General features: G+C 41.7%; 1 protein-coding gene across 1 annotated transcript in view; it reads right to left on the minus strand.

Moving 5' to 3' along the window:
• Window positions 1-24948, minus strand: part of KIF13A (kinesin family member 13A) — an 818528-nt gene that overhangs the window by 225141 nt on the left and 568439 nt on the right. Inside the window, 5 exon segments of the mRNA XM_030211397.1 lie at window positions 1971-2083; window positions 9098-9232; window positions 13739-13826; window positions 18373-18553; window positions 18693-18785. Of these exon segments, the coding sequence (XP_030067257.1) occupies window positions 1971-2083; window positions 9098-9232; window positions 13739-13826; window positions 18373-18553; window positions 18693-18785 (610 nt within the window).

Genomic DNA, 24948 nt, shown 5'->3' on the forward strand with positions numbered 1-24948 from the left:
ACAGCACATGACGTTGTAAAACTTTTCTTTTTTTCTTGGACATGTGGACATGTGTATAGCATTGACACTTAGCAAGTGACTGCTCTACGCATGCGTTAGGGCGCTTTCCCTACCGAGCTGCTTGCTGAAATTGTGTGCAGTTCATTTGCACGCAATTTCCTTTCAGCATTGCTTGCTATTTCGAAATCGGTAATTTCATCTGCGGATCTAAACGTACAAGGTTTTTAATGGGGATTTTTGAGCATTGGCCCCTGAGTTTGGGATCAAGACTGCATACAAAACTTAAAGGAAGCTAGTTTTCAATCTGAGCATTATGGCAAGCCCATTTGAGAAAAATGAAGCCAACACTGTTCCTCATCTGTCTCCACCTTCCTTTGGATGTCGACATATATAAATCCAGGCTTTCCATCTCATAAGAGATTTGATATATACATTTACAATTTTATACAGAAGAAGCTCCTCCTATATCCAACTGCACTGATGATGATCAGAAGGAATAGGATTTTATGATATCATACACAGCCACTGTACAGTTCTGAAACTGACTCCTAATTGCAGATTCTCCAAGTTAGAAATTTTGCAACAAATGCTCACCAAGGAGATTATATCAGTCGTTACTACATCTACTGTGCCTTGGAATTTGGTGTTCCTCAAGGCTCAATTCTCTCTCCCTTATTGTTCAACACATTCTTAAGTCCCTTAGTTACCGCTGTTCAAGACCATGGTGGCAGTGCACTTTATTATGCGGATGGCATCTTATTGCTGTATTACACTTCTATTAATCTGTACCTAGGCCATTTACATCTGTGGCATGATACAACAGCCTCTTGGCTACATTCTCACCATCTGGCTCTTAACCTGGAAAAAACAGTGGTGTGTTGGCTCTCAGGCCATTCTGTCCATTCCTCACTTGAACTTAGCCCTTTTGGCCACCCATTAAATGCTATAGACTGTTTTAGGTAGTTAGGAATTATGATTATCAACTGACACGCTGCCAATTCAAGTGTCTTCTGTAGTAAAAAGGGCCTCACAATTTTGCATCAGCATCATTCAATTCACAGTTACTTTACTGATTGCACTACACCCACCCTTTTCCATGCATGTTTGATTTCCTGCCTGGCCCGTTGCAACGTGGTCTCTGCTGGTATTACCCAATTGAAACTGAAATGCTTACAGACCTTCCAAAATTCAGTTATTGGGCTTCTCTGTCATGCCAAAAAGTTTGACCACGTGATATTACTTCTGGCTATCTATTCAATTTTGTAATAAGTTCAAAATTTTGACCCTCAGTTTTAAGGCATTACATAATAGTTGACCATTTTTCTTGCTTCTTCCACAATTCCCTATGTTTCTACATGTTTTCTCTGTTCCTTTTATGAACATCAAGAACTCGACTCAACAAGACATAGTGCCTTCTTCTACTTGGCTCCAGCACTGAGGGATTCATTGCCTCCGGCACTTTGATCGGATCTTACCTTTAAGTCCTTTAGAACATCTTTAAACACGCATTTGTTTTTCTAAAGTGGGCATTTGGAAAGCAAGGTTTGGAGCTCAGTTAGCACGGTAGCACCCGTTTCTTACATTTTTATGTCTCTGTAGTGTTATCATATAACAAGTTGATGTTACACTTCTCAGGATGACTGTCTCATTGTATGTGTTACTTTCCTATCAGTACAATGGATTTCCTTTCCACTTCAAAAAATATTTTATGTAACCGCTTTGGTCTATTTTACTAAAATAAGGTGGTATAGCAAATTAAAATAAACAAACTATTTTATTCTGACACATGGACATGCCCTCCCGCTACTTCTGTCTCAACTCTAATTGCAATCAACATGCTCTACTATTACACTCTCATTTCAAAGCACACTAGGATGCCACTGAAACATTGCTATCTGCTACCTCTCAACAGTAGCAGAATTAACTGCACTGTGCAGCTGATGGAAGCTGATTACTGCGATGGCACTTACTTGTTTATGTTGCTGCCTTCCTTGAGACGCTCTCCAGCAGCTCCTGTTTTTGACACTCGTTCACTACCAGCCAAGTCCACCAAGCTGACCTTGCTAACCTTCTCTCCTGAGTTCTATTGGGAAAGGATGAGGGACAGTGAGAGTCAGAGAGAGAAAGAACCAGTAGCAGAGTACAGGTGAACAAAGAAAAAACAGAACAAGTCAAGAAACGTCAACGTCTAGTCTTCCAGTGAATTCCACAGTTAGGAGACAAATGTGTTAAAGAATACTTTTTTGCGAATTTGACTGGCATATCAAAATGGCCAGAATTCTGAACACAAATGGTAATTATAGGAAAAGTTAAATCATGATACGCAATGTTTTCATTCATTAACATTCATGTTCTACCCACTGACAGGAGGAAGACTCCACAAGACCATATTGCTTACAAATACTAGCATTAATAAACTGGTACTACATGAAACAAGTGGGGAAACATGTGGATAGAGGTTCATGGAATTCTTTCCAAGCCTACTATCTATATCTCTACCTGCATATACATACTGTATATGAGAATACTATATGTAAATTTATATTTTCTGTGGGTTGGTGGATGTGGTGATACGTGTATATTCATGTGTGACTGTATGCTTATGCTGCTGGTATGTTTATGAAGTGTATTTATGGGATAGGGAGTGGAGTCAATTTGAAAAGATTGGGGCAACTGAAGGGGGTTATTTTAGGAGGGTGGAGTAGGTTGGGATTATTGGGGTAATTGTGGGTGGGACCAGTATGAAGGTAGCGGGACAGTTATGGCAGGGGTAGTTTTGGATGGTGGGGCACTTTTAGGGGTAGATTGGGATAGTGGTTATATAGCTTCATATTCTGCAATTATGTCACGACTATGGCCGTGACTACCCTCATACTTACCCTGTTTCAGGGAGTCAGTGGCTGTGCTGGCTTCTGCTTGTCTCTGTCTCTGTCTCTGTCTTAGTTTCTCTCTGGCTCTGTGGGCGGATTGCCCTACTGAACATCACCTGTGTGGGCTATGCCTCTTCCAAGATGGCTGCCGCCTCTTCGTCTCTGCCAGTATCCAAGATGGCTCCCGCTGTTACTTTCTATGGGATGCCTGCTCTGAGTGTCAAGCCTCTGTTTGGTTGCAAGGTGATTGCTGCACCTGTGGCTCTGGTGTTGATGGGCTTTATTAGTCACCTGAAGACTACAGTCCTGGCCTTTGCATTGCCATTTCCTCCGCAGTGCCTTAGGTCCCGAGGTTAGTGTGCTGTTAGCACTGTTTGCTTTCCTTGTCTTGTGCTCTGTGGGTTTTCTGCCCTTCTGTGTTTATTGTTCTGTGGGTTTCCAGCCCTTCTGTGTTTATAGCTCTGTAGGGTTTTAGCCCTTCTGTGTTTATCGCTTGTGGGTTTCCAGCCCTTCTGTGTTTATCGCTTGTGGGTGTCCAGCCCTTCTGTGTTTATAGCTCTGTAGGGTTTCTGCCCTTCTGTGTTTATAGCTCTGTAGGGTTTTAGCCCTTCTGTGTTTATCGCTTGTGGGTTTCCAGCCCTTCTGTGTGTATAGCTCTGTAGGGTTTCCGCCCTTCTGTGTTTTTTGCTCTATGGGTTTCCTACCCTTCTGTGTCTAGCTCTGCTAGCTCTCTGTGTTTGTTCCTAGTGTTAGATTAGCCAGCTTAGCTCCGTCTGGTTTGTAGCCTGTGCCTAGCTCTGCTAGTTCTCTGTGTTTGTTTCCAGTGTATGACTTGTTAGCTTGGGCACAGCTTTGTGGTTAGCTGGTGTATAGCTTTACTAAGTCCCCTGAGTTTGCTCTGTGCATGTTTCCAGTGTATGACTTGTAAGCTTGGGCACAGCTTTGTTGTTAGCTGGTGTATAGCTTTACTAAGTCTCCTGAGGTTGTTCTGTGTATGTTTCCAGTGCATGACTTGTTAGCTTGGGCACAGCTTGTTGTTAGCTGGTTTATAGCTGTTCTAGTCTCCTGAGTTTTGCTCTGTGTATGTACCTGTGTATGACTGGTTGCCTGGGTATAGCGTTCCTATTAGCCTGGGTACAGTCTACTAGTCATTGTGTTGATTCCTGCTGACTGCCAGAACCCGGACAGTTCCTGCTTGTCTGCCTTGCCTTCGCCTAGGTGCCAGGGGCACCCCTGGACCTTCCTTCCTGTTGTTCCTGTAAGTCCTACCGGCTGCCAGAACCTGAGGGCTCAACCCGAGGGGGAGGCAGTCAAGTGTAGGTGAAGCCGAGGTCCAGGGTGTTCCAGTTCCGTTCCAGTGTGTTCCAGTCCAGCGGGTTTCACTCCTGTATGTTCCTGTCCAGTGGGGCCACTCCAGTGTGTCCAGTCCAGCGGGCCCCACTCCAGTGCGCACCTGTCCGGTGCGTTCCAGTTCCGAGTGTTCCGGTGTAGAAATCCAGTCCGGAGTTCCGGTCCAGTTTTGTCTCCTCTCTACCTGGAGGGTGATTTTGCCTTAAAGGACTCACAAACCCCGCGCTCCCGGGGAAGAAGCCTGAAGGTATGCAAAGGACCTCGAGAGCGCGTCCCGCATGGGCGGGCACGCGACAATTAATACATAACCAATGAACTTGCTCTACTACATATCATCAGCTGCCATACACTAAATTCATGCATGCAGCTGCAAATAGAGTCAGTATATTAAAGTTCATATCAACAGCCCATAACAGGCGGACAGCAAATTCCCACTGAAAGGGATTCAGCTATTACAGTCCATATACTGAATGAATGCAGTGCCAGGCTTGACACCAGCTTCCTGCGAACTAGTGGAAGTTGACATGATCGGAATGATTGTGTAGTGGTTCCGCGGGAAGCTGGAGTCAAGCCTGGCACTGCATTCATTCAATATATGGACTGTAATAGCTGAATCCCTTTCAGTGGGTATGGCAGCTGATGATATATGTAGTAGAGCAAGTTCATTGGTTATGTATTAATTGCAGAATATGAAGCTATATAACCACAGATGATATAATCGTTACATGTTAAATGAGATCGGATGTTTGTGAATGATTGATGGTGTGAGAGGTTTGATATGCAGAGTTCTTTTGGAACCATTGAGTGTATATGAATAATAATTGCGCGTTTATTTTTCATTAAAGAGTGTTACTGATTTGAGTTGGAGTACTTTAGTAATATTTTTTTCAAAGCCAAACTTTAATCATACCAATGATATATAATATCCGCATTTACATTCGTTTTTAAAGATCTTAGCGGTGTAAGTCTCGGGGTCCAAAAGTTCACCGGAGAGACTTACCACACACCTAAATCGTCACAGGTCATAATTTTTAAAAATTTTGTTTCAAATTTTATCTTCAAGCTTTCCACACAATTTATAAAAATCTTCTATCAAAATGATTAATACTCATCTTTTTAAAGAGATCGGCAAGGGGACAGTACTCCGGCATGATTCATGTTTCATTGATGCTGGGTCCGGCTGATTAAGGGTAGTTCTTTGAGACAGCAGCTGCGAAACATGAATCATGTTGGAGTACTGTCCTTTTGCCAATCTCTTTAAAAAGATGAGTATTAGAAGATTTTTATAAAGTGTGTGTGAAGCTGGAAGATAAAATTTGAAACAAAATTTTAAAAAATTATGACCTGTGACAATTTAGGTGTGGTAAGTCTCTCCAGTGAAGTTCTGGACAGCGAGATTTACACTGCTGAGGTCTTTAAAAACACATAAAAAATGTGGATATTATATATCATTGGTATGATTAACGTTTGGCTTTGATTATTTAAATCCACTGATACATTGAATAGTAAGTGCAGTTGTAAAGTTATATACTTTCTTTTCAGCAGGAAGCTGCTTCGCTGGCAGGGGACTAAGGAAGCTGTGCCGCTGAACAGGGGAGGGCACTGCTGGATTTGGGGTAGCAGGAGCCCATCCTAAAATGTTTGCCCAAAAGCCCCATATGTAGTTAAAGCAGCCCTGATCATATGCCATAAAATTCTACCGCCTGTCACCTTTGAACATCCAGCCATCTCTCTCACCCTTCTCTGCTTCAGACTATCAGTGAAATGCTTGCTTGTTCTGCTCTGACCTGACGGAGGGAGCATTGGCTCCCTAGAGCTAGTCAGGAAATGTATTTGGTCCAAAAAAATATATGTATCACCTTATATTTTTTGTTTTCTTTGTTACTTTTATTTACCTACAAAAGTCCATGAGGCGTACCCACAGGAACAGAATCCAGAACATCTAAAGCCAGAGCAAGTGGATCACTCATGCTAAAGCTTTCTTTCTCCCCCCTACTATGTGTTCATTGTTATCAACTCTTGCAATACAGGAATTACTGGCACTCTTTGAGATGCTGTACCTTAGCCTCCTGACTGGGTTTCAGGAAATGGGTTTCCAGTTCCTGGGCATCTCGCTGCCAATGCGTTATACAGCCTGGGAGCATCACAGAGATGAAGGATGGCTGCTGGTGTCAGCAAACTTCCAGGGAGAGATGATGTCTACTACAACCATCGTCTCCTGTTCACCTCAGCTGAAAATGAGTTCTTCCCACCTATCCACTTTTTGTTTTTATTTCTGCTCTGCCAGGTGGCCCTCATAGGACTTTGGGAAGCAGATGAAAACTTCATTATATACAGAGAGGGTACTTTTCAAAGCCATTTCTAGGGGAAAACAGCTTTACCTTTAGAAAATGGGCTTTTATAAAATTACCTACTCTATGTGGGGGTAAAAAAATGTACAGTATTTATTATTTATCAGGATTTATTTACCGCCTTTTTGAAGGAATTCACTCAAGGCGGTGTACAGTAAGAAAAGATCAAACATGAGCAACAGGAATTACAGCAGTAAAAATATTCAAAAACAATACAAAGTATGGCATGGTATACTACTTGCAATGTCAACACAATACGTAATAGAACATTATAATTGATAGTGAAGGGTAAAGCAAAGATGTAATATATAGATAGGTAAGAAAATAGAAAGTTAGAAAGTAAGGTGATTGATTTAAATAAAGTTGCACATGAGGTCAGAGAATAAAGTTGCACATGAGGTCAGAGTGATGGTTAAATATTATCTCAGCTAGGGTAGAAGTGGATAAACATAAAAGTATGTAGTACCATTTTATAATATTCAGCACTATCCACTGTTCTAGACGGATTACAGTTTTATATGCATAAAAATAATCACATTACACAAATTATATACTGTACACAGATTTATACACAGACAAAAGCAACTTTCTAATATCTACTATTCAAACATCGCTACAAATAATACATCTCAAGTGGCTGTTTTTCATACAAAACAAGCTAGACTCACCCATATGCTTCAACAAATAGTAATGTCTTAAGTTCTCTCAAAATCTGTCAAGGCTTCGGTTTCTCTAATGCATTGTGGGATTTTATTCCACAATATTGGACCCACAATATAGAAGGTTCTACTTCTATATTCCTCCAGTTTAATCATGTGATAAGATGTTACGTGAAACATTGTTGACCAGATATTAATGATCGTTTAGGCCGGTACAGATGCAATTTCAGTGTCAGTGCAAGGAGCACTAGTTTATGCAAAACCATGAACATCAGAGAGAAATCTTTGAATTTAATTCTTTGTGCAATTGGTAACCAATGTAACTCTCTTAAAACTGGAGTAATGTGCTTGAATCTAGATTTTTCTACCAAAATCCTTGCAACCGCATTTTGTGAAACTTGCAAGGCTTGCAACTGAATCTTTTTTAAACCAATCATTAGACAATTACAGTAGTCAAAATGTGAGGTAACAATATGCTGAATTACTTTTCTAAAATTGTATTAGAAACGTTTTAAATCTTCTCAATACACATAATTTCAAGAAAACATCTTTAATCACTTTCTGTATATGCCATTTTAAATTCAAAGCAGAGTCTATTATCACTCTCAAATTTCAAATCTTAATTGTAGCAGAATCATATAGAAATTCTGATCACGCGTCACTATCCTCCTTACTAGATCTTAAGAGAATCTGAGTATATTTTTATCTGTAAGAGATAACATTCCTGGGGACAGGAGCTGGAACTGTGGGCACACTTCTGAATTTTCAAAAAATATGCATGTATTTCTACCCGGATAATCTATCCACACAAGTCTGTAGGTCTAAATATACCCCATAAAGATAATTTTCAAACTGAAAGCACACACTTACTTCTACTTTGCCAATCCCATGAAATCCACAGAGTAAAACGTTCATGCCTACATTTCATAAATGTGAGCAATTTTACAATTTACTCCTGTGCTAACTTAGCAAGGTATCAACATCATGTGTCACATCCATGTTTCTGCTACTCCAGGTTGCTTTGACTTCTTACCAATGGTTTTCCCAAGTTAATTCTAACCTTGCAAGTCTCAATTTTCTGGGATAGCATGGAGTTTTATGCTTACTGGCGCAGGGAGCTGACCTCCTGGTCATCAGGTTGGCCCCAGGATAGGAATACTTTGTTTTCCAAAGGACAAGCATATTCTAAACACAGACCCAGAGCCTTTAACCCAGAGCTGTGGCTAGAATTTCACAAAGACAATGGCAAGACCTGACAAACTATTGAGCAGGCCAGTCAATACATTTAGTAAACAAACAAAAAATAGCTTCAGGGATCATATGGGGACTTCCCTTCTTCTTTACCTCTGAAAAAGAGAGGGACCTCTGACAAGCGAGAAAAGGTCCTTTAATTTCAAAGCTGTGCAAAAACAACAGCAGTGAAAATATTTTGGCCTGACTCTGCAGTCCACACACTATCTAATGGAGAACCTAGTTCACTGTACTTTTACTTCACAGATACAGGGAAAGGCAGCCTTAATCAGTCAGGCTGGAGTTTAAACTGCTAGTAAACATTTGCAGCATTTCAGCAGTACATTACAAATTTATGTCACAAAGATGTTTTATATCTGATTGCTTCCTCTTAGGCCCTGAAAACTTATGTCAGGGCATTGAATGCTCAGCACATGTCTCACGGGAGTCATTATGTTGTCAGACCTTGCTTATAGTCCTGAGGTATAACTAACCACAGACTTGTGTTTCTGCCACTAATCTATGACCATATTTCATAACTGATTAATAAAGAAACAACACAGTCCATATGTGAAGTGAGCAGCATGCTAGGTGAGGCCAGGTATCAAATCCATTGACAAAAACCACAAATGCTTACCCCAGACTGATGGTCATACAGTGTCTGAGTTACTATGATGCTAAACACAGCATGTGAACGACTGCTCTCTTCATTCATATTTGTGGCAGCTACTGTTCGAGATTTGTTTCCCTCCGACATCAAGGAATCAATATCCTGAACAAAAGGAGATACAGCCAGCAAAAAGAACACATTATAATTTGTCAGCCAAAGTCATTCTGTGTGTGTGTGTGTGTGTGTGTGTGTATATATATATATATATATATATATATACACACACACACACACACATATATATACATTTTTTAATAAATATGTATACCAAAGTAACAAACACAAAAGGGGAGCTCGCTTGGAATTGACCTAACTCCAAATAATAACAAACAGCGAGCTTATATTGTGATATAGGTTAACAACATAAAAAACAAAAAAACGGGGGAAAAGACCTCAGAAAATGGTGACCATCAGCTGCAAAACTGAAATGGCAGAAACTTGCTGATCACAGTTCTTCTCTAAAATCATCGGTCATAAAACCCCCCAAAACAACCTAAGTGTGATCATACAAATCTTTTCAATCTTTTTTGTTTTCTTATTGCATTGTGTGAAAAAAACAAAAAAGGGAAAATTGCATCCAATCAACAAACTGTCCACACCGCAATGCTGGAATTTTAGTTTAAAATTCAACTTAGCTTTGCTTGCGACTGTCCCAGGAAGGCATCCAGACCTGACGGACCCATTTTACCATGGGGCTTCTTCAGGGAATATAAGATGCCAAATTCCTCAGTGCAGATACCGACTCGACAATAGCGCTTTGCAGTACCTGCTGAGCACTATTGTCGAGTCGGTATCTGCACTGAGGAATTTGGCATCTTATATCCCCTGAAGAAGCCCCACGGTGAAACAGGTCCGTCAGGTCTGGATGCCTTCCTGGGACAGTCGCAAGCAAAGCTAAGTTGAATTTTAAACTAAAATTCCAACATTGCGGTGTGGACAGTTTGTTGATTGGATGCAATTTTCCCTTTTTTGTTTTTTTCACACAATGCGATAAGAAAACGGAAAAAGATTGAAAAGATTTGTATAATCACACTTAGGTTGTTTTGGGGGTTTTTATGACCGATGATTACAGAGAAGAACTGTGACCAGCAAGTTTCAGCCATTTCAGTTTTGCAGCTGATGGTCACCATTTTCTGAGGTCTTTTCCCCCATTTTTGTTTTTTATGTTGTTAACCTATATCACAATATAAGCTCGCTTTTTGTTATTACTTATAAATATGTATAATATACTCATTTCATACTACCACATTAACAAACCCTTTCTCCACTCCCCTAATAAAGTTGATCTATAAACCAATGGGTTCTGCAATGTACGTTTTCCCCAATTCTTATATATGTCCCATGTTTTATGGTATAAAGACATTTCATTTCAACTCATTCTATCTTGAGACATGCTTGGCCAACTCGCATAAATTTAAATGTACTTATTCCTGAATCTTCCTCACTATACCTGTGATATCATCAACATGGACTCAGTTCTACTGTAAGCACCAACAGATGTGAAACTATATGGTTAGTCTGGTGTCAGTAGGTGTGAAAATAGCCCTGAAGAATCTGCACCTGCATACAATCTCTTTTCCTAATCCATACAAAACCTCAGCCCTCAACCTCCTTATCTTCCCTGATCTGCACTCCTCTGTCACCACTCCTGCCTTCTGTACTGGCCATATACTATTTGAACTATGCAGTGGAACCTGCTGACACTCCATACTTCAAACCATGATGAGATCGAACAAAGCTATGGAATGGGGGAGGGGAGGGAGGACACTGCAGTCTTCTCCCACTGGCTGAGGGTTGGGGGGGGGAGGGGGAGAACACGAGACAGAAGATAGCATGAGCAAGGTGCATGAAAAAAAAATTACGTCCCTGCTCATGAATAAATGAGATGATAATCCATGCGTACAAACAATATGAAATCTAAAGAGACCAGCAATAAGCACATCACCACTACTTGAGTAACAAAGCAACTAAACCCAAATTAAACAACAATAAATATGCAATATCTGAACAACAACATTAAGGATGGTAAGATTTTCATTTGAAATTGAGACCTGGACATATTATTTGAACATAAATATTAAAGACAGCACAGCTTTTAAAATGCTGCTTAGAGAAATATCAGCAGCATCTCTCATACAGCAAGCTCTCAAGATAGCAGCTGGACACCTGCTCTGCTGTACAAACCTGCTTCTGGACCATAAAACCCTCCCTTCCATTCCTATGTTTTTATTATTATTTATAATGCAGCTATCTAATTCTATCTTATACCCTCCTAGCACCTTTCTGTACAAAGAGGTAATTTTCAAACATTAATTTAACAATAAATGTTTATCCAGGCTCAAATCACACCAGCACCAGTGCCTTCAGCCCCAGTAACCAATTCATTTCATTAATTAGATTTATAACCCACTTTATCTTGAAATGTGCCCAAAGTGGTTTAACAACTTAATAACATCACATAAAATTACAAAAACAAACTAGCAGCCACTGATCTACAGCTGAACTCCCAGCAGTGCTGGGCAATAAAGGTGGGCTGTTCAAAACTGTGTATCTGGATTTCCGAAAGGCATTTGACCAAGCACCCCATGAAAGACTCCAGAGGAAATTAGAAAGTCATGGGATAGAGGGTAATGTCCTATTGTGGATTAAAAATTGGTTACAAAGATGGAAAACAGAGAGTAGGGTTAAATGGTCAGTATTCTCAATGGAGAAAGATAGATAGTGGGGTTCTGCAGGGGTCTGTGCTGGGACTGCTGCTTTTTAACATATTTATAAATGATCTAGAGATGGGAATAACTAGTGAGGTAATTAAATTTGCTGATGATACAAGGTTATTCAAAGTTGTTAAACTGCAAGAGGATTGTGAAAAACTGTAAGAGGACCTTACGAGACTGGAGTGTCTAAATGGCAGATGACGCTTAACGCGAGCAAGTACAAACTGATGCATGTGGGAAAGAGGAACCCAAACTATAGCTACGTGATAAGGTTCCACATTAGGAGTCCCTGCAGAGGAAAAGAATCTTGGTGTCATCACTGATGATATGTTTAAACCCTCTGCTCACTGTGCAGCAGCAGCTAACAAAGCAAATAGAAGAAACAGAGAATAAAAATTAGATTATTATAATGCCTTTGTATCGCACCATGGTGTGACTGCACCTCGAATACTGTGTGTAATTCTGGTCACCACATCTCAAAAAAGATATAGCAGAATTAGAAAAGGTACAGAGAAGGGTGATGAAAATGATAAAGGGGATGGGATGACTTCCCTATGAGGAAAGGCTAAAGCGGCTAGGGCTCTTCAGCTTGGAAAAGAGACAGCTGAGGGGAGATATGACAAAAGTCTATAAAACACTGAGAGGAGTGGAACAGGACTAGGGGGCACACAATGGTAATAGGATTTGATATACCGTCTCCCTGTGTTACAATCAAAGTGGTTTACACTTATTATAATAATAATCCACACAGATCAATTCTACCGCTTGCTAATGTTGATAATCTCAAAAAACACACCTGCAGCGAAAAAAAGTGTCTATATAAAATAAGGGGAAAAGGTCTCATCAAACTGCGGCATGAACACAGTAGTCAATTGCACACAGTAAAAAGTAATCATTGGCAGAAACCCGTTTTTTCTTGTTTTTTTCTTTTTTTATGTGTAATTTGGTTCAATTCACTATTCAAACCAAACAAAAAAAAGGAAAAAAGAACTTTCTACATCAAGCGTCCTTATGCATCAACGTCCTTAAGAATCAAATAGATGAAATGGTAAGGACTTATCTTTGTATAGTGGAATCCAGCTTATGTGGAGATTCACGTGCGGTCCCACGTGGATCACCACATAAGCTGGATTCCACTATACAAAGATAAGTCCTTACCATTTCATCTATTTGATACATAAGGACGCTTTTTTTTTTTTTTTTATAAAACAGGAGAGGACGCCAGAGCAAAAGAACCCTCAGACTCTTTTTTTTTTTTTTTTTTTTTTAAGTCAAGAAAGTGAGACCCACAAACCCCGGCTCAGGCCGAGGAGGGAGCGATCGGGGAGGAAGGGAGGGACCTGGCATCACCAGAACCAGGACACCTCACACCTCAGAAGCTCAATTAGACCTGGGGAACCAGGCCAAGAGCCAATCAATCCAGAGCTGCACGGTTACGACCATCTACCTGCTAAATAGAGAGAATACTGAGGTTAAGGTGGCTGCACATGACCACATATAGTACATAAGTAAGTAATGCCACACTGGGAAAAGATCATCGAGCCCAGCATCCTGTCCACGACAGCGGCCAATCCAGGCCAAGGGCACCTGGCAAGCTTCCCCAAACGTACAAACATTCTATACATGTTATTCCTGGAATTGTTATTATACATCCTGAAGTTTTTTTTTTTTTTGTTACATTTGTACCCCGCGCTTTCCCACTCAAGGCAGGCTCAATGCGGCTTACATGGGGCAATGTAGGGTTAAGTGACTTGCCCAGAGTTCTCTATCTCCGCCTGCTGGTAGAGGGACATAACCCACAAGTCTATGGATTGATCTGTGAGGTGCTATGGAATGGATCCTTATATTTACCCTGCCTTATCACATACTCCAAAGACCCAGCAGACATGCTTACCTCAAAGTTAGTAACTGCCAATTGAGAAAGTCCATCTACATAGGGTCCCAATACTTTGTGCTCTCGTACCTTAAGGGACTGCCGGCTCCTGTAGAGGAAAGAAGGTTGCATTATTATCCAGAAAGACAAATGACTCCAACAGCATGAAGATCATGGACAGGGGTGAGTGAGATCTCATGCATTAGTGTCTGTACTGCCCAAAAATCTGGAAGGAAAAGGAACATTTGCAACCCAAACTGCAATAACATTATCTTTGCAAAAAATATTTTTTACCTCCTGTGTAACTTTCTTAAATAGTAACATAGTAACATAGTAGATGACGGCAGAAAAAGAACCTGCACGGTCCATCCAGTCTGCCCACGAAATGTGCCACTTTTTTGTGTATACCTTACCTTGATTTGTACTTGTCTTTTTCAGGGCACAGACCGTGCAAGTCCGCCCAGCACTATCCCTGCCTCCCACCATTGGCTCTGGCACAGACCGTATAAGTCTGCCCGGCACTATCCCCGCCTCCCAACCACCAGCCCCGCCTCCCACTACCGGCTCTGTTATCCAATCTCGGCTAAGCTCCTGAGGATCCATTCCTTCTGAACAGGATTCCTTTATGTTTATCCCATGCATGTTTGAATTCCGTTACCGTTTTCATCTCCACCGCCTCCCGCAGGAGGGCATTCCAAGCATCTACCACTCTCTCCGTGAAAAAATACTTCCTGACATTTTTCTTGAGTCTGCCCCCCTTCAATCTCATTTCATGTCCTCTCGTTCTACCGCCTTCGTATCTCCGGAAAGGTTTGTTTGCGGATTAATACCTTTCAAATATTTGAACGTCTGTATCATATCACCCCTGTTTCTCCTTTCCTCCAGGGTATACATGTTCAGGTCAGCAAGTCTCTCCTCATACGTCTTGTAACACAAATCCCATACCATTCTTGTAGCTTTCCTTTGCACCGCTTCAATTCTTTTTACATCCTTAGCAAGATACGGCCTCCAAAACTGAACACAATACTCCAGGTGGGGCCTCACCAACGACTTATACAGGGGCATCAACACTTCCTTTCTTCTGCTGGTCACACCTCTCTCTATACAGCCTAGCAATCTTCTAGCTATGGCCACCGCCTTGTCACACTGTTTCGTCGTCTTCAAATCCTCAGATACTATTACCCCAAGATCCCTCTCCTCGTCCATACCTATCAGACTCTCGCCGCCTAACACATACGTCTCCCGTGGATTTCTATTCCCTAAGTGCATCACTTTGCATTTCTTGGCATTGAATTTTAATTGCCAAACCTTAGACCAAACCTTAATCCCCTTAATTTCTTACTCCTGTTATTTTATCTTATCTATATGTTTCATCTTTGCTTATACCCTATTCTGTCTATTAAAATGTTTTATTGTGTATTTTGTTCACATTGTAAGTAGTATTTGAATATATTTACTGCTGTACTTGCCTATTGATTATGTGACTTATTTTTGCTGTACACCACCTTGAGTGAATTCCTTCAAAAAGGTGATAAATCAATAAGTACTTGTTTGTGCACGCACACCCAAGCATCTAACAGCAGGACAGTGGACAGCTTGTCCTGTGTACCTTTTTTTGCTACAAGTTAATATCTGAAGTGAAAAATGTCACAACAAATACCAGTTCTACTCTCTGTATAGCAAAACCAAGGGACCTACTTCAAAACCAAATCAATAAGGACATTCTTTAAAGTTTTTAACACCATTTTATACCATAAAGGCTGAACAAATAAAGTTCAAGAGCTGACAATTTGCTTTAGAGATGTTAAGAAGCATCTTCAGATGCAAAGTCGAAAGCTCAGTGTTCTAATTTCGATTGAAGGGAGATGTCACGTCCTTTGAGATATACCGTATTGTCTCTAATGAACGCCCATCGCCAATAACTGGCCACCACCCCCTGCTTAAGAACCCCAAAATATTGGAAACATTTGTCTTCAAACCAAATCAGGATCCCCCCAATAATCACCCAACTCCCTCATCGGCATTTCATCCCCGCCACCCTCCTGGAATGACCGGATCTCTCTTCTTACCTCGTCTCAAGGTTACTGTGCTAGGCCTTGAGCATCTGCTCATGTTCAAAAGTCATTAAGCATGTGCAGATGGCTCAAGGCCCCAAACAGGCCCAGCACCATAACTTCAAGATGATGTGAGAAGAGAGATCCAGTCATCGCAGAGGGTGGAGAGCGGAGGGGATGGAGGGTGGAGGACGGCTGGAGGAGAGAAATGGTGGTTATCGCAGGGAGGAGGGTTGGAGGACAGAAATGGTGGTTAATGCAGGGAGGAGGACTGAAGGAGTGTTTCTAATAATAGCCTGGACGATTATTAGAGAGAATACAGTATGTTATCCCTCCATTTGGTATTCTGCTTTCTTTATTCCTGCAACTCTTTGCTTGAAACAGCAACACACATAGGTTAGACAATGCAATGGCTTACAAACAGTTTTGCCAATGAGCTGCTTGTCCTGAAGACAGACCAAATTTAAGCAATCAATACAAAACAAAAATGCTTTTGCCTTCTGCTCTACAGAATTGCTGACTACAACATGCTGTTCATAACTCCCCATTGCAGAACAAAGCACAGAAGCAAACTCAGGAACCAATTTTAAAAATCAGATATAGACATTTTTAAAATCCCTCCTTTGATAAAGAAACATCTCTAGGTTGAAAAGACCAAGACAGATATTGTGGATCAGTGACGTAGCCACAGGTGGGCTTGGGTGGGCCGTGGCCCACCCACTTAGGGCTCAGGCCCATCCAACAGTAGCACATGGTAATGAAAATGCTGCTCTCCACAATACTGGCACCTTCGCATGCTCAGTTTTCAGTGCATGCCTGCTGCAGACTACCAAGGTGGAGACTGGAGAGAAGCATTTTCCCACCATCTGAGATATTTTTTTGGGGTGGGGGTGGGGGAGACAACATTTGGTGCCCACCCACTTCTTGCCTAGGCCCATCCAAAATCTGATGTCTGGCTACGCCCCTTGTACGGTCTGTGCCCTGAATAAGGCAGGTACAAATCAAGGTAAGGTTTACACATATGTTTGTCTTGTTGGGCAGACTGGATGGACCATGCAGGTCTTTTTCTGCCGTCATCTACTATGTTACTATAAAATGTCTTTAGCACAAAGCACCATTTTAACTGCAGAAATGTGTTAAAAAATTACGCTCCCTGTGTGCAATAAATGGTGAAGTCCCTCATTCCCATTCAGAAACTGATCAAATACACCTCCTACATGGCAGAGGATTAAGAATTCTGAGCAAGGTTTACAATTCAGGTGATAGATCACCATTTTTCTGCCCATCTCTGGCCCAGATGCACTAAATCCCCGTTAAGAATCCATTCGTATTTTCAAATTGGTAAAAATTATCGATTTGGAAATACAGATAGATTCCCAAAGAGAATTGCATGCAAATGAGCTGCCCGTTGCTTCTGTGACCCAACTCATTTGCATATGATATGGGGGAAGCCAGTCAGCCATCTGAGCATGCTAAGAGCAGACCATCACTAAGTGTGGCTCCTCTGCACATGCTACAGATGGCTGTCATTTACACAGACAAGCTGCGTGTGTGACAGCCAGCATAGCTTTCTTTTTTTTCTTCAAAAACAAGCCAGGAGCCTGCACTCTCTTGCCGGAAGTTGGAGGGTGGGGGGTCCGCTGATGCTGGGAGCCTGCAGTTAGTTCCATTGATGCCAGGATCCTAGAATTAGCTCCCGTGGCCTCTGGGGTTCTCTCCTCTGCCGCCCCCGCTTCCTTGCCAGGGGCAGGACAGGGCAGCAGCAGCACAAGAACTCCTGCGGCGATCCTTTCCACCCACCGCAGGGACTCACCAGCTCCCCTACAGTCTTTCAGATTGGACTTTTGTCACATTTTTGTGTGTTCTGGTTAAAAGCAGTCCCTCTGTCCTGTTATTTTGTTGTGTGAAGCTCACTCAAATTTAACGAGAGGTCTGGAGCTGTCAGGATCGACAGCTCCAGACCTCTCGTTAACTTTTCCACGGTAAAGCTAGGGACTGCTTCTGTGCATCGGGTTGGAAAACAGCTGTGCATCACCTTGCATGCACATTTGTATAGTAATTAGCTCACTATAACAGCTTTGCATTTCGCTTTCGTTAGCTGTTACCGTGATAGGAAAAAAGCTCAGATAACTCCTTTATGCATGTCTCATTTTACTCTTTGCTTGCTAAACTGTCTGGAACTGGTATAAAAACCACGTTGCTGGCTCGTTAGGTTTTGTGCATCTGGGTCTCTATTATTACTCAACCTCAACTGATCCCTTATTTGCAAAAGAACAACCTTTTTGAGCTTAAACATGCTGTGGGGACTTCGACTTCCAAACTACAGTCTTTACATAGATGAAATGTCTTAACAGTAGAGATCTTAAAACTCTGTACTCCCCAAACATCTGGAATTACCCGCTCAGCATAAGCCAATGCCAGCGAGACATTTCCCATTAGCAGCTGTTCATAGTAAGTACCAGCAGAACTAGCTGCAAGCAGGGGGCCCATTCAAACACTTTTTAAAATGTTTTTTTATAGGAGCATACTTTGACGTAGCTACATTTCTAAGAGTTAGGCTGCTAGGACATACTTTCAAAAAAAGGAAAAGTAAACACTCACCCTTTAGGATCTAAAAGATCCCTAACTTTCTCATTATATATTTCCATATAGGAGACTTCAACTTTAAAGGTATGCGAGTCATCTTCTTTTTCAGAGACCCTCTGAAACAAAGCACAGCAGAGCCTTGGGATCAGGCCTGGTTGATCGGAATTGCCCATCATAGAGAAAGATTTTCCTGAACCTGATGAAAAGAGAGGGGTGGGGGGAGAGAAGAACAGAGTCAATACTGGGGCCACTGAACTGTCATTATGAGCTATAATTATAAACGGTTACACTACTGATTTCACTCAACTGCCAATGAAAGCCAGACAGGCACTCACCTGTTTGCCCATAGGCAAAAATACAAGCATTGTATCCTTGAAAAGCATTTTCAAGAATTCCTTCTCCAAGGCATGTGAAAACCACTTCTTGACCTACAAAACAGATTTTAAAAGTCTGCATTACATATGAGGATGAAAGGGCAGCAAATGCAAAGTAAGTGCACCCCTCTGGTCAACTGTAGTTTTAGTATGCTCCAGGAACACCCCTATGAGAGTTACCCATATGGTTTAATCCAGAGGTTTTCTAGGGCAGTTTGTGAAGAACCATCTTCTACAATTTCCCTAAGGTACGTATGCAACACTTACTCTGATCGTGATAGTGACCTTGGATCAGAGGCCTTCTGTAAGTATAGCCACCCTTTAGAAAACTATAAGCACGTGAAGAGGAAAAGCTAAGGGGCCAATGATCAGAAGAAAATGCGGGCGCTAGAGGCCAACAGAGCCATACTAGCGACCGCCAATGATCAGAGCCGGCAAGCACGTGTAATAACGCACTTGCCGGCTCTGAATGCTAATTGCATGCAAATGCATGCAAACAAGGGTCTCCCGCATTCCTTTCTCATGATCAGTGGGCAGTGCGTCAAACAAAGGCGCTGCTACCTCTGCAAACCCTATGTCAGCTTGGAGCTGGCGTTAGGGTTTGCCAGTGAGGAAGGAATGAGGGAGACCCACTGAAGAGATTTGAGAGGTCCGGGATTTTCTCCTGGAGCTGTCAAGCCTAAACCTCGCCCCCCCCCCCCCCCGCCCAAACACAAGACCTCCAGGCCCCCACCCCCACCCCAAAACCCCTGGTGGTCCAGCTTCCCCCTCCCCTAATCAAACAAAAACACCCTGGTGGTCAAGTGGGTCCTCATCTGCTGTTTGACAGGTCTGGGCTTTTGACAGCCTGGACCTGTCAAACAACTTCTGCAGAAGGATGCGCCCAAGGCACAATCCTCCCGCAGAGGTACCCCTATGATCAGAGCTAATAATGCGTACAAATTTGCATGCTGTTAGCTTTGATCATAGGGGCGTTATAGCCCCGCAATGTTCTGGCGCTATTTTTAGAGCACTGTTTGGAACAACACAGGGCTTCTGCGCATCGACCCAGAAATGTCTGAACAGAGCTTGTAAACTTTAAGGGGTTGTGAAATTACCCAAAAGAGAAAAGAATTATATCAGCCTTTGATACAATGCCTTCTGGGCTGTTCCAGAATAGCAGTAACTGGAGATCATTGTTGGATATGTGAGTACAGCTTTACAGAAAGGACTGTTTATTTGGTTTCATTTCTTTACTGTTTCATTGAAAGCACTCAAGGTGAATTACATTGAACACTATATAAAACAAATACAATACAACTGAATAACATAATAAACTATATAATATATTCATAAAAATACAGAGAGGCCCCAAACCCACAAAAATACATTATAAACTCATAATTTAAAAAATCCACAATAAAAATGCAATAAAACCCAATAGAAAGCCATAATATCCTAGTAATTCTATGACCCAACACTATTTCATAGAAAAACAAACATGGTAAGCAGCAGGACTGTGTTATTCTTTTTTGCCACCTGCAGTTCCTATACTAGCTGCTTGATCATATATACTAAAACGTTCCCCCACCCCAGGCTAAGTGGATTTTGGATCCAGGAACAACAAACATTACAGACATTAAAGAACAGAATGGTTGGTGCAGTCTGTTTAGAACCAGAGGAACTGGGTTTGATTCCCACTGCGGCTCCTTGTGACCCTGGGCAAGTCACTTAACCCTCTACTGCCCCAGATACACAAACTTTAGATTGTGATCCCACTAGGGACAGAGAAAGTAAACCACTTTGATGGTACCACACAAAGACACTATCAACAAAGGAGAAATAATGGGCTTTCACAACTAATGACTTTTCCAAAAACACAAAACCCTATCAGGCCCATTCAAACATAGCCCTGATGGACTGGCCAGTTATTGCTGGTCAAATTGTTAAGGGCATATTCAAGCTGTCAGTCACACAGCACAACTGATTCTAAGATTTCTCTCCTTATCAAGGTCAGTTTTTGTCATATCCCTCACACTTCATCATCAAAGGCATACAAGCATAAAAGATTCTCACCTCATTTCATACCCAGCACTCCTTCCCATATCCAGTTGTGAGGCTTTGTAATGATCTAAACATCCACCAATAATGGCATGACTCATCAGAACATCCAGCCTCCTAGCCTAGCCTGCCAGACAGCAAGCACCTGCATTTCTGGTAGGACCTCTGGAGGAGGGGAGGAGTGGCCTAGTGGTTAGGGTGGTGGACTCTGGTGCTAGGGAACTGGGGAACTGAATTCGATTCCCACTTCAGGCACGGGCAGCTCCTTGTGACTCTGGGCAGGTCACTTAACCCTCCATTGCCCCAAGTACAAATAAGTACCTGTATATGTAAGCCGCATTGAGCCTGCCATGAGTGGGAAAGCACGGGGTACAAATGTAACAAAAATTTAAAAAATTGCAGCCTGCCAGGCAGATCCAGCTACTACTTAATTCTATCACCATAGCCTGGCACGCCCTGGCAGACTCAGATGTTACTGTCTGTATTTCTGCCAGGAATGTTTCATATTTTCCACATTGCCATTCATTCTGTACCCACAAAGCTAGCTGCGGATCATTTCAAGTAAGGCACTTTTATGTTCAAATACCTTTATTAGTTTTACAAGCCAAGCATAGTAATCGAACAATAGCTATTGACATTCATTGGCCATACAGCATTTATCCTTAGCTGAATTAGACAGAGTGCAGCAGAGAAGAGACTCCCAATAATCTGAGCTACTATTCAGAAAGTCAATACTTATACAGCATGAACAACCACTTGGAATTTCATTGTGAAATTTTACAGCTTTATTTGTTGTTACTATCTATGTTTATGTGCCGAGTGGAATGAGACTATCGTTAAACACAGTGAAGTTACAGAGTTTTTAGCATAACCACCCAGCAATTTTGCACTACAAAACTACCATTATTTGAATGTGCTATCTTGGAATGTATCAGGAATTTCATCCCCGATTAACAGATCTAAGTTTTTGACTCTTTTACATTATCACCATGTAGATATTGCATAACTGCAAAAACTAGGCTCACAGACCAAGAGCATCCTAAGTTAAGGCGTTTATGGGTGGGGGAAGTTTTCTTTTCATCAGCATTCCATAGAAAAGGAAGGGTGATTGTTCTTGATCGGAAAAATTTGCCCTCTTCAGTTAAAGAAATTTGTAAGGATGCTCAGGGAAAATACCTGCTATTGCAAGTTACATATTGTGGAACCATATTTTTCTTGCTGGTGGTTTATTGGTCTATGCTCCAAATGTCTAAGATCATTCTTTTCTTTTTTTTTTTAGGACTCGCCAGAGTGGTCAGTTTAGATTACCAGCTGGACCGCTCTGGAGAAGCTGGGGGGGGGGGGGGGGGGGGGGGTCTGTTTTTTTGTGCTCTGCATTAGATCTTTGTGCCTTTTGCATCCAACTGAAAGAGATTATATGCATTTATCCCATGCCCATGGTACATGGTATCATATAGACTAAATTGTGGTCTTGAGATCTGTGTTTCATGCAGTACACTGGGCTGAGATTGGTCCTCAGGCGGTCTCAGAACTGGCTGTAGGCTCCCTTTCGCCCTCGCCTGGTAAATGGCACTTCCCTGCTTATTTGCACGATGACCCATCATTCCGGTCTTATCTCTCTGGAAAGCTGCAGGGGTATGAGACTTTTAACTCACAGAATGCAGAAGACCCACTGCTTTTTTAGGCCACAGCCAAGGCGGTTCTCAGAGGTGATATTCTGGCTGATATGGTCACTCAGGGTATATTACATTTGGAGCACAAACTTACTTTAGCAAAGAAGGCGTATGTTCAATCGCCTACCCAGGTCTCTCATGAGTTCTTTTTGGCCACTCAAGTTGTCCTCAATTCATTGATTCATGAGCAGACAAAGAAAATGTCACTTTATCGGACATAACAATTTTTCAAATTTATGATTACGCCAGGGAAACTATTAGCCTAGCTCACAAAAAAAAACATTATGGTTCCTGGTATATTCCTGTATATTACATGCCCCTTCAGGCCACATCCTTAATAAAAATACAGATATAGCCACCAGAATTTTTCACTATTTTAAATCGTTTTATGCAACCTCTGGACTGCAGTTACAAGATTATTTGGAGCATTCAAGACTGCTTAGATTATTGCCTGAACAGCAGGAGGGTCTCCTCCTCCCTTTGCAAGCTCAAGAAATACAGCAGTGCATTAGGCAGCTGAAGCATCATTCAATCACTTCTCCTCAGAATTTTTTTAAAATACTAGTACCACAGATTATAGCTCCTTTACACTTATTATATTGCATGTTTAGGTAAAGGCCATTTTCCTCCATATGTTAATGAAACATTGATTTCTCTTGTCCCTAAACCGGGTAAGCCGGGCAATCAATGTGACCCCTATCAATCTACTTCACTACTGAAAGTTGATATACAGATTTTAGCTCATATTCTTGCTACTAGGTTATCATGCTTATTAGCCAGTCTGGTGGGAAAGTATCTAGTGGGCTTCATCTCCGGGCGTCATTTGGTAGTTAATGTACAGAAAGAATTACTTGCAATGTCAAGTGTTCAACTGGATGGGGTCCCGAGTATGTTGGTGGGCTTAGACACTGAAAAAGCATTTGATCAAGTCCGCTGGTCCTATATGTTTCAACTGTTATGTTGGCATCTCTGGATGGTTTTATGAAGCCATACAGTTGATATACATCACCAATAGCGGCGGTTTTGGTTAATGGGATGAATATGGACAGGTTTTCTATTGAGTAGGACACCTGCCAGGGGTGTCCTTTATCTTCCCTATTATTTAGAGCCCATAATACTCACTCTGCAGATAGATCCAGACATATGTGGTCTCCGCATGGGCAATGATATTTTGAAAGTTTTAGCCAACGCAGATGATTTACTGTTGACCTCGGTGGACTTGGTTAATTCTTTGCCTAGAGTGCTTAGTGTGATTGCAGAATATGGGGGGGGGGGGGGGGGGGGGGTTGGTTTTTTTTTCTTAAATTTAGTGAAATCCTTGGTCCTTCCCTTGTCCGTCATTGGTGAGTGGGTTCCTTTCCATTATAATGGGCCCTGGATTCCATCACTTATCTTGGTATTATTATTCCCCAAGACTTGATGTGTCTTTAAACGTTTTGCAGATGTTACTGGTTTTACTCTCTTATTCACATGGTAAGATTATTGGTTGCATATTATGGCGTTTCTCATGGAGAGGGAAGCGTCCATGCTTACCATTGGTGGTTTTGCATAAAATGAAAGGAAAGGGTGGTATGGCCCTCTTAGACTGCTGTTTATTTTCTCTGGCTAGTGGAATATACCATATATCAGACTGGATCAGGGGTAAATCTAATTTCTCTGTTTGAGGTGGAGGTTGACCTAGTAAGACCTTGGCATTTTAGTTACCTTTTGCAGGCAAGCTCTATAAATTTGAGAGCTCACTGTGCTCGCTGTCTTTTTTTATACTCCATTGCAGGCTGTTTGAAAGAAGGTGGCGAGGAGACTAGCTCTGAATTCCCAAGTCACACCTTTTTTGCCCCTGACCAGGAACGCGGCTTTTCCTCCAGGATTTTCTGACGGGGCCTTTGATCATTGGGTTGCTAGAGGTGTTATATACCTTCTGCATGTGGTGTCTGAGATGGGTAAGATGAGACCGTTAGCTGATTTACATGGGGAGTATCATTTGGAGGCTCAAGCTCATTTTCAATATTATCAGTTACGGTCTGAGGCACTTTCTATGTCTGCTCATGAAGTCTACACTGAGGCTTATTGGTTAGATGCACAATTGCTTGTGCCTCTGAAATGCAATCACAAATATCTTACAGAATTTGTATCTGAACTCAATTATGCGCACTATGTGAAGAAATGGAATGTTGATTTGGGGATCTCTCTTTCAGAAGAACAATTTAAAAGATGTGTGCTTAACAAAAGAGCACTCACACGAGATGCTATGCATGGTAAGTTACAATATAAATTTCTTTTGCGATTATAGGTTTCCCCTCATAACGCCTTTTTAGCCATGCTCCGTCCTGATGTCTGTTTAAAGTGTTTGCAACTTTAGGTCACATGTTTTGGAGTTGCCCGTTGATATCATCACATGTTGGTCATCTTTGGTGACGGTGGTAGAGCTTAACAGCTACTATTGTTGTTTGACTCTGTGGGTCTTGTGCAGCCAGCGCCAAAGGGTTTGGGGTTTTGTTAAACGT

This window comes from Microcaecilia unicolor, chromosome 1 (assembly GCF_901765095.1).
Source record: "Microcaecilia unicolor chromosome 1, aMicUni1.1, whole genome shotgun sequence".
Classification (NCBI taxonomy): domain Eukaryota; kingdom Metazoa; phylum Chordata; class Amphibia; order Gymnophiona; family Siphonopidae; genus Microcaecilia; species Microcaecilia unicolor.